This window comes from Lolium perenne, chromosome 3, assembly GCF_019359855.2.
Source record: "Lolium perenne isolate Kyuss_39 chromosome 3, Kyuss_2.0, whole genome shotgun sequence".
NCBI classification, from domain to species: Eukaryota; Viridiplantae; Streptophyta; class Magnoliopsida; order Poales; family Poaceae; genus Lolium; species Lolium perenne.
The window spans coordinates 329373379-329383881 of NC_067246.2; the positions used below are offsets into that span (position 1 = coordinate 329373379).

Below are 10503 nucleotides of genomic sequence, written 5' to 3' on the forward strand. Positions count from 1 at the left end.
GCATTGACTCTATTGTAATGTTTGATCATAAAATTCTTTTCTTAATTAAAAAAGGATGAGGCAAACCTTTTACCTCTGTTTTTTTTGAAAGTACTCCCTACGATTCAAATTACTTGACACTAATTCGATGTATCTAGACACATTTTAATTGTAGATATATCTATTTATTTTAGTTGGAAGTAATATGGATCGGAGCATGTATATACATTAGTGTGTGTTGTTTTGTTTAAATGTTTAACCGTTATACACACGCAAAAAAGAAGAAGATATGATACAACTCCAACATTTCCATCAACACACGCTTTCGATCCGTACCCACACGATTCATCTGCACGTATGGGAACTTCGGATTTTGTGGGTGTCACTGTCAAATTTACATGAACATTCGGAATTCATAATCTACACGAATTTTGCGTAAGGAAGTGGTCGGGGGATAGAACCCTACACGAACCTTCCTCGTTTCGAACGGACGCCCAGGATTCGTCGTCGAATCCATCTCAAAGTAGTACTCTACTACAGCACTACTACTGATCCCTCACAAAATCTTTCGCGTGAACCCAGACGGATCCCCCACCTCTCACCTTCCGCCCCGCCCCGACGCCGGCGCCGACGGGACCCCTCCGCCGCCGAAGCTCGCGGGCCGGCCGGGCTGGACTGGACTGGACTGCGGCTCCGTTCCGTGGGTAAGAGAAATCCTACCCTCTTACCTCCTGATCTACCGAACCGGCTCTGAATCTCTCCTAAATCGGTACCCTAACTAGCGAGCCCTACATCTGCTCCCGCCGGCATGTACCTTAGCGTCCCCGCCGGCGCCTCGATCCCCGCGCCTGTTTCATCCTCCGCGATTTGGCGGCGGCGGAAAACGAGGGAGCAGATCTGAGGATAGGGGGTAGACGAATTGCAGTTTACTCTTGCTTTTAACCAGCGATCCTCTTAGTTAAATCTCACTAGGAGACCTCCACAGTACTTGCGGGCGTGCCGCTGCACACCAGGCACACCATCTGGATCCGCCCCTGTCGCTCATCACCCTTGGCTTACCGCTTACATTTGTTCCAGCAGGCATACGGTACTCTGACTGAAGCACCTGGGATAACTTCAGAGGCACAAAACCCATCCAGCTGGTGTTCCTGAACGTGCCGTGAGGATGAAAACGCATGAGCGTGCCGCGAACTTTGCTCTTGCCGGTATGTTTCTTCAGAATTCACGCTTCGGCGGTGTTCGTTACCACCTCTTCCTTCTCATTTTGACGGCCTCATGGTGTATATTTGCTGACTCGTAGTCCTGATGTGTGTTTTGGCATGCCCAGGTTTGAGCTTGGCGCCGCTTGTCATCAACGTGAACCCGAATTTGAACGTCATACTGACGGCATGTCTTACTGTGTACGTTGGCTGTTACCGTTCTGTCAAGTCAACTCCACCCACTGTGAGCACCATGACCCTCTCTCTAATCTTTCCATGTTAACCTATCTTCTAGTTGGCCACTATGGCAGCAGGTTGACACAAAATTAATTGTGTATGGCTTATAACCAACTTAACTTGACCATTTCTTCTTACGCAGGAGACAATGTCCAAAGAGCATGCTATGCGGTTCCCTTTGGTGGGGAGCGCCATGCTTTTGTCGCTGTTCCTTCTATTCAAATTCCTCTCCAAGGACTTGGTCAATACTGTTCTCACCGCCTACTTTTTCGTTCTTGGCATCGCTGCACTCTGGTAATTCAAACTGTTCTTTCAAGAGTGTGTTTCCACACATGTAAATACTTAAAATTGTAAATGCCAACTTTGAGATTATTATTTGTGGCCCCTACTTCTTTATGCAGTGCAACGTTGCTTCCTTCCGTCAAACGTTTTCTTCCAGAAGGATGGAACAATAACGAGATCGTTTGGCGTGCTCCGTATTTCCACTGTATGATCCCCACCTTCATTTTGATGCTCGCTTACTTTGCTCTACAATATGTAGCTCATATCAAATTAATACAGCAACATTTCTATTACTAGTCTACTATCTGATTGTAATGTGCTAGCCAAGAGTCCACATGGTGACTTATTGAGTATCCTAACTAGAATATACTTAAATAAAATTCAGCACTGACTCTATTCTAGGCCAATTCATTTTAGAGGAGAACATGGAAACTATCTGTACAGTATTCTGTCAACATCATAGTACTCGTTTCCTCTGCGGGGAAGTGTGATACATTTTGCACTACGAATTAAAATAAATCAAAAAGTGAAATTAGAGAGGATTCTGCTGTTTATAAACCATCAACTAGCATCTAAACAAATATTTTTGTATGGAGTCTGACATTTCTGGGTGTGCTGGAGTCTGGATACTTTTGCAAGATTTGTGATGCTTTTGCTGCTTCTGATGTAATGCTATTACTATTGTCTTGATTTTGTTATTAACTTAAGCATTGTTGACAAACACAAAACCGTTGCGCCTTGCTTATCACACTAGAAACTTAGATCATTTTATCCTTATTTCCCTTTACAAGCTTGAGTATTGATGGTGCTTTAAGCTCATTAACTTCATATTTCAGCACTGTCGTTGGAGTTTACCAAGTCTCAAGTTGTTGCTTCGGTCCCAGGATTTTTCTTTTGCGTATGGTATGCCATGAAGAAGCATTGGCTAGCAAACAATGTTCTGGGAATTGCTTTCTGTATTCAGGTTTGTCCTTACTGCTACTTTCTTAATATGCACTACCTCAATAATTGTTGGCTGAAGCCTTCATAAACTTGTTAGAGAAAATTCTTTATTTAACACTAGAGTAAAACATGGTTCCCTGTATCGCCCTGAAAAGAAATCCCTATTTGACATTGGGTCTAAATTTAATTCCTAATATGACAATTACGCCCATTTTAAATATAACGGTGTTAAATGACACCTGAAAAGATGGTTTTGCCCCTGATGCAGTAAATGTCCAAAAAATGAAAGCACACAAAAGTAAAGATATGAAATTAGGTGGTGTCTACAGTGGGCAGACCAGCGATGTGCTGACCCAGATAGGCTGTGTGAGCCCCCACTACGCCTCTGCCATGTTTGCATCTTACATGTGAAATAGAAAGCAAGATAGAAATAGAAATCACGAAACCGAGTATGTTTACTCTCGGCTAGTTGTGTTGGGTTGCGGCGAGTTGCTAGTTAGCTTTGCTAGTTAATTATCCCTGTATGTACTTGAGAGAGCTAGTTAGCCAGAATTGATCTAGTCAAACCAGCTTTATAAGTGTTTAGTTATCCCGGCAAGATTGCACTACAAGCAGATGGAGCTAGTATCATCAGCTAGTCCATGCGGCTTGACGCAAATTCTTGCGTGTTCCTTGATGTGCCAACATGTGAGAATCGTGATGGAGCTAGTATCCATCAACTAGTCCAGTGAGCAGCACCGGGCAGGACAGCAAGCGTCCGGGTCAGCAGCAACGCCCGGAAGCGCATAGTTCCATGGTGGACGCCTACCTCATTTAGTATCATTACTTGTGCTGCTCTCTGTCACATTTTGCGCCAGGGGTAAAAGTGTCTTTTCATGTGTGATTTAACACCATTGGTGGTTAAAATGGACGGAAGTGTCATATTAGGAATAGAAGAATTTTGGCCCAGTGTCAAATAGGGAATAATTTTTTCTCCTGGAACCACATTTTTGTCTAATTTCAAATAAGTTCCTCAACTTGTTATGTTTCCCTCCCTGTTTATTACTTGCTCAAAACCTTAATGCTTTTTTCTTATCTTGCAGGGAATTGAGATGCTATCACTAGGATCATTCAAAACTGGTGGTATTCTCTTGGTATGTGGCCTCTCAAAGTTTTCAACAAATTGAAACTTCTGTATTCCTATTTTTCTGGCAGTACTTGTACACACCTTTTTCTATTTCAGCCACCCACGGCTTTCACTTGTTCTCTCTGCTATCTTAATCTTACTTTGTGGAGCATGAAATATATGTATGATAAATGCAGTTTGAAAAGCATACTATGTAGGTTCAGTAAATACAGTTTGAAGTGTCTGATATTCTAGAACTTTCGCTTGCCTTTGTTTTTAGCTATCAAAAGAGCTGTCTGCCAGTTTTCTAGCAAACCAATGTTATGTAGTGCTTGCTGACTGTATTAATGATCTGTAGTTTGCATCTCTAGTAATTAGGCATATAGAGATGCTGAGTACCTTTTCTCTTAATCAGTTAATTTCCAGCAGCTCACCATATGCGTTCTAGACAATGTTTTTGTCCTTGTTTTCATTATTTGCTTGTAACATGGAATTGAGTTTCAATCATGGTTTGCTTTTGCTGTGAATCTGTGATGATGATATTTAAATGATCATTCTCGATTTGGTTTGGTACTTGACAAGTTAACTATTCATGATTGCCTTTTCCACTACATAGTCTTTAGTGTCTTCCCTCTGGCAAGGAGTATGGAACCGTGATCCTAAAATCTCATGAATTGGATAATTTGAAGTTTGACTTGTTTACTACTTACAGAGTGTTCTGCAACTTTTGAAACTCTTGCTGGTGCATGGCTTGTAAACATGTTTATCCCAGTCATTTCATCAGTCTTCGTTGCTCTAGTTCCACATACCGTCACGAAATCCCTTTTATTTTATTATTTCTTAATATTGTTATATGAATTCCTTCTGCAATTTCAGGCAGGACTTTTCTTCTATGACATCTTCTGGGTTTTCTTCACTCCAGTTATGGTCAGTGTTGCTAAATCATTTGATGCTCCAATAAAGGTTAGTGTTCTTTTTAGTGAACTCACATTTTTGCCATGACATTTTGTTCCATATCACCGCAAGTAGTTCAATCCATCCATCTGTTCCTCTCCTTTTTGTGTAGCTTCTGTTTCCCACTGCGGATGCTGCACGCCCATTCTCAATGCTTGGCCTTGGTGATATCGTAATACCTGGTCAGTTATAACATATTTGCTAGTTTTGTCCCATATTCTAGTTTTGTCCTACTATTGCTAGCTGCATCATGAGTGATAGCTCTGTCCTGAGCTTGTTTTAACATATTGTATAGTTAGACTTGAATTGAAGATTCTACAGTTTTTTTCTTATAAAACAGAAAAGCAACAATTACCTGTTCAGACTGGTGACATGATAGGTTGTTGTAATTCCACCACATGGCCAGCTCCACTATAATCAGAAATTGCAACTAAAGCTATATTTTACGCCGTCTTACTGGATGCACTCTTGGGTTCTTGCTGATAAAACCAATATATGCTCCAGTCCTGATCTACTTCCAGTTGCACATAAAAGTGAAGTTTGAAATCTGAGTTCGGGTGATGTCCAGATGGAGACAACACAAATAATCTTGGAACTACTATTGCAAGATGCTGATGGTTGCTGTCTTCTAGCCAAAATGAATGATTGGTTTTTATGGATCATATGAACTAAATTAAATCAAAAGTTCAACATTGATACCCTAACAATTGATGCATACTCATTTTCCTTGGATTAGTTAGGTTGGTGAACATGTTTTGGTGTAATGATGCATGGAGACATATCTGCAGTCTTCTGTGCTAACTGTTTAGTAGGCCCAAAATTTGAAGAGCTTTCTTCAAGCCAGTTCTCCATCATTCAATCTGAAAAAAAGCAGAGCATCCATTTTTCACAAGCATGTAACCTCTTAATATATAATGTTATAATTCTGATTCCAGGTATATTTGTTGCACTTGCCCTTCGTTTTGATGTCTCGCGAGGGATCAAGAACCGTTACTTCAATAGTGCATTTTTGGGATATACTGCGGGTATGACAGTAACAATAGTTGTCATGAACTGGTTTCAAGCTGCGCAGGTTTGTTCCATTACATTTCTTGTCATCTTATTGCTCGTGATGCCCGTCATCTCTAAAATGTTAATATATGTTTCTTTCCTTGTCTTTTTTTTTATATGCAGCCTGCTCTGCTATACATCGTTCCTGGTGTGACTGGCTTTGTTGCTATTCACTCTTTGTGGAATGGAGAAGTAAAGCCGGTAAGATTTCTGACCACTAGCTTGTGCTATGCGTAGATAGTTTCGACGCGTGCTCTTAAAAGCCTACTATAAGACTTGGCAACCCAATAACATGACTTGCAAGTCCAAATTCCCTGGCTTGTGCTGTATACATGGTTTTTGCAATACCAATACCAGTTGCATGTTTGTTCCTTTGTTGAGCTTAACCCCATAGTGCCTATGACTAAATCTGCTGCTGGGTGTACACATCACCATTTCCAAACCCATACCCACGGTATTTGTATAGGGTATGGGTATGAATAAATTACACAATGCAATCTGGGTATGGAGATATTAGTTGCCCACTAACCACGAATAAACCCATACCCATCCAGTGGTAATTCTCTGTTGTCATTCCTCCAGTCCAAAGTCTCTCCTGAGCTTTTCTCCAACGCCCCAATGTCACGACAGGGGTAGATATTTGGCCGCTTGCCTGCTGCTGCAAAGTCACCTCACTGTAGCAGATAGTTGAGCCCATCTTCTAGTTCCTGGACATCAACAAGTGCTCATGGGTTTGAGGAATCACTGTCGCTAGCTCCTCCTTACCCATGGGTTTGCCGTTACCAAGCCATTAGCAAGCAGTGAAGATAACACACATGATTAGCTAACTGCACAACCTCTAATCACCATAGCCAGGGCTTAGAAAGACCCCCTGAGCAAAAGCAAGAAAGTTCTAGGAAGCTGCAATTCAGGCTGCAAGTGGAGTCGGGCCGTCTGCGGCGCCCCACAGCCCACCCCACGTAACGTCGTTGGCGGAGGCCCGCAGGCAGGAAGAAAAACTATGCGGAATTTTGCGGGCCGCCTGCGGTACTCACAAATCCCAAATATTGACGTTGTAGGAAAGCGAAGGAGCTCCTTCATGCTCATGAATCACGGGTGGTCGTGCCTGAGGTAGTGCGGTTAGCGCACGACGCGTCTTCATGATGGGCCCACGACCACCCAATCTCTCTTATCCTTTCCTTTTCTGCTATATTTTTCCTTCAGTCTCTCTCGTGCACAGCACAACTTCATGACTAACCCAGCGCCATGACCCTCCTTCGGCCACCGTCCGCACTGCACCTCGCCGGAGCAGGAGAAGAACGGGGCGGCAGCAAATCTGGTGCGCAGAGCTCTCCCTCCCCGGCACCGGCGGCGCGTCGAAGTCGGTCCGCCCCACTGCCACCCTCCTCCCCAACAGTACCTGCTAAAACGGGAACGGGATCTGGATCTCTTGTACATACGCAAGGGGACTAAAAGCGGGCAAACGTGGGCGCCGCGGAAGTGCAATTAATTTTCGGCAGGCTGCAGCGGCGTCCCTCATGTTCATTGCGGGCCCATGCGGCATGTAAGCGGGCTCCTGCGAACCGGCCCGTTTGCACCCTGAGCTGCAATCCCGTGGAACCCCTTGATCAAAAGAAAGGAACCTAGAACTCCTTGATCAAACACTAGGCTTAGTCTTGTACCCATAAGTTCTGAAACCACTATAACTATAGACAGACAGAATGAACATACATATATAAAAGGGCCGCCGCCTAGCTGTGATCGGGGCAGGTGTAGAGCCTGGTGGTGGAGCAGTCCGCCTTGTAGATGACCATCTTCAAGGTGAAGGCCTGCAGCTTGAACTCCACGACATCGCCGATGTGAAGGTCGTACTTGTATACCACCTGCGCCCAGTTCCGGCCGAAGACGACCTGCCCACCATGGTATGTGACCTGCACCCACTCGTCGCAGAAGCGGCGGGCAGACAAGGGCACACTGCGAGTACAAGTAGGCCATTGTGTTGATCAACATGTTGAGCTTTAGAAAGAGCATGGTGAACACAATGGCACGACCATTTCATCAACATGTTGAGCTTTAGAAAGAGCATGGTGAACACAATGGCACGACCATTGTGTTCATCAGTGTGTTCAACACAATGGCAATGCATCTATCTGTGCTCATCACCATCCTGAGCATGAGCAAGAGCGTGATGAACACAATGGCACTGCCATTGTGTTCATCACCATATTGTCCATGCCCAGGAGCATGATCTACACAAAGGCACCACCATGGTGAGCATGAGCATGAGCAAGAACATTGGGACATCATCAGATAATTGCATAAGGACATCAGACAAATGTACAAGCAACATCAAACAAAAGACAAATGCAAGTTTTGACCCAATTTCCCAATTTGGGATGTGCAACCGTTTCCCAACCGCACAAAATCAAATCCCAAATTGGGAAATCTAGATTGCGCATGCAACACCTGGCGAAGAAACCCTACTACCGCATGCATTTTAGACCTACCGTCGGCCGGCCGTTCGTCAGACATATCACATTCCTCAGACGGTACCAGAATCGACCAAACCCTATCTGCATCCTTAATATGCGAGATTATGCGCGTACCTTGGAGAAATCGGGCGTCGTCGATGGTGGAGGAACTCTACGAGAGCGGGACCGATGCGCCGGAGCCCGGGAAGAAGAGGATGGCTTGGTCGAGGCGGCCACCGGAAGGGTCGAAAATACCCCTGCCAAATCAGCAAGGCTAGGCCCCGCGTAGGAAGGAGCCTTGCCAGCTGCAATGCTCTGCGGAGCGGGCATCGCTGCCGATGACGATCCGCCGGTCAGATCTGTGATCTTTGACGCCGCAAATGGTCGCCGCCCTCGTCGCGGGAGGCCTTGAACAGAGCGGTGACGGCCGCTTCAGAGCGGCCACGAGGTTGCTGATCCCGTCGGCTGCGAGCAGGTCCAGTTGACGCGCCGCCCAACCTCCTGCGCTGACATCTTGCGCTTCGAGGGGAGGCCGCTGGGCGGAGGGGGAGGAGGAGGAGCGGCGGCCATGGAGTTTCCGAGGAGGTGAGTGTGCCGGTTGGGCGGTGAGGGGAGTGGGGTTCGGGTGTAATGGGTTTTGTCTCGTCTCTCGCGCTTCCCACCGCGTGCGAAATAGTAGAGGTGGCGCTCGGCCGGACATGTCCCCGGAAAAACGGCCGATACGGAAACATCGTGCAATGCAAGATTTCGATGCGAGCTGAGCTTCCAAACGAATGTATTTTCACCCATTGGATGTCAGGATGCCAGAAAAGACTTTATGGGCAACTAATCATGCCCCTAGTTCCTGGACATCAACGAGTTGCTCATGGATTTAAGAAATCACTGTCGCTAGCTCCTCTTTACCTATGGGTTTGCCCACAATTACTGGGTAATGTCCAGTTGTTTTGGGTTTGGATTTTTGGTTATATACCCTCCCCAACGGCAGCCTTGCCTGTTAGGGCATGTACAATGGTACGGAAGGCACGTCTTCTCTTAGCAGTCCATGTCATCTAGAGAAGATGATAAATATAATTGGTACAATGCATTATCTCTTATTGTCGTCTCTTGCAATAAATGATAATCAATTATTTTTAGTAGGAAATTATGTGAGTAAGGGAAGACAAGTCGTACAATGGGGAAAATAGTCTTCTCTTATTTCATAAGAGATCATCCCTTAGCTAAGGGAAGACAACCTTCTCTCCCTTCATTCTCTCTCCTCCAACTAAGCAAAAATCTGACGTGGCAAGACTAAGGGAAGGCTGACATCACCCCATTGTACATGCCCTTACAGCCTTTGTTATCATCGTGTTGTTATTTATATTTTTCTTTTTCATACTGTGCCGTAGCTATAATCCGCTGCCATGACGTGGGCCTTGTTTCTGACTATGTTACGTTGCAGCTACTGGAGTTTACGGAGGCGCAAGCCGAAGAGGAAGGAGCTGGCGAGGAGGAAGATGAAGATTCCAGTAAGAGCAAAAAGGCAGACTAGCAGCGCTCGGTCTGGCTGTGCTCCGTCTTTTTTAATTAGGAGACAATCAAAGCAGGGATTTAAATAGGCTGGTCTGGAGAACTGAGAAACGATTCACATGATAGAACTCTGTTTCGAAAAACTATTACTATCTGTTCCAGCGAGTAGTAGAACTAGAAGATGGAAAAGGGAACGTATGCTAAGAGACTTACAACAGAATCCAGTTCAGTGACATGATTATACCTGCTGCCGCCCAACTTTAATTTCTGACTGACTTTCTTTATGGCAGCATTAAGGATGATTTTGTCCAAATTATACTTTATATGTATGGAGTGTCAAGCTATTCTAAATCCTGATGCACGCGAGAGTTGCGTTGTCTGAAATATGTTTGTGTCCCGGTTGGCTCATGGGTTGCGAGATTAAAGATGTGACGGCGCGGAGGGAAGTGACTGGTGAGGATGGAGACATGGAGTAGGTAGAGTGCAATAGCGTTTTGCGCTCTATTTCTCTGCGAGTGAAATGCATGCTCGGTCCCAGAAGTTGTCGGCAGTGTCGGAAATGGTCCTGGAACTCGCGAAATGTATCAAAACTGTCCCTGAACTAGGTCCTCCTGTCCAACAATTTTATGGTATTCAGTCACTTATGTGATATATAATTGTTAACATGCATAAATGGGTGTTGGAGAAGTAGTTCAAGCTTTTCATATCTATAAATTAGGTATCCTTATTCATATTAATTGACTTTAATATGGATGTATCTATAACTAAAATGTGTCTAGATATATCCGTATTAGAATTA

At 44.7% G+C, this 10503-nt stretch overlaps 1 protein-coding gene across 2 annotated transcripts; it reads left to right on the forward strand.

Annotated features, from left to right (window-relative positions):
• Positions 1–532: 532 nt before the first annotated feature.
• LOC127345794 (signal peptide peptidase 2) lies at positions 533–10055 on the forward strand. 2 transcript variants are annotated; one of them, XM_051372317.2, is made up of 12 exons: positions 533–683; positions 1057–1184; positions 1307–1422; positions 1558–1709; positions 1817–1902; positions 2534–2661; positions 3722–3772; positions 4621–4707; positions 4811–4880; positions 5634–5770; positions 5872–5949; positions 9637–10055. In XM_051372317.2, the coding sequence occupies exons 2-12, from the start codon at positions 1145–1147 to the stop codon at positions 9724–9726; spliced, it is 1035 nt and encodes a 344-aa protein (XP_051228277.1). In that variant the 5' UTR covers positions 533–683; positions 1057–1144; the 3' UTR covers positions 9727–10055. The 2 variants fall into 2 exon arrangements, with proteins under 2 accessions (XP_051228277.1, XP_051228278.1); XM_051372318.2 differs by having other exon boundaries at positions 534–683; positions 1060–1184.
• Positions 10056–10503: the final 448 nt, after the last annotated feature.

What these genes read in the sequence shown, in the direction of transcription:
- LOC127345794 (XM_051372317.2), top strand. Translation starts at nt 1,145, where the DNA reads ATGAAAACGCATGAGCGTGCCGCGAACTTTGCTCTTGCCG. An exon ending in CTTGGCATCGCTGCACTCTG is followed by an intron (nt 1,710 to 1,816) that starts GTAATTCAAACT and finishes TTCTTTATGCAG; the next exon opens with TGCAACGTTGCTTCCTTCCG. An exon ending in TGGTGATATCGTAATACCTG is followed by an intron (nt 4,881 to 5,633) that starts GTCAGTTATAAC and finishes TTCTGATTCCAG; the next exon opens with GTATATTTGTTGCACTTGCC.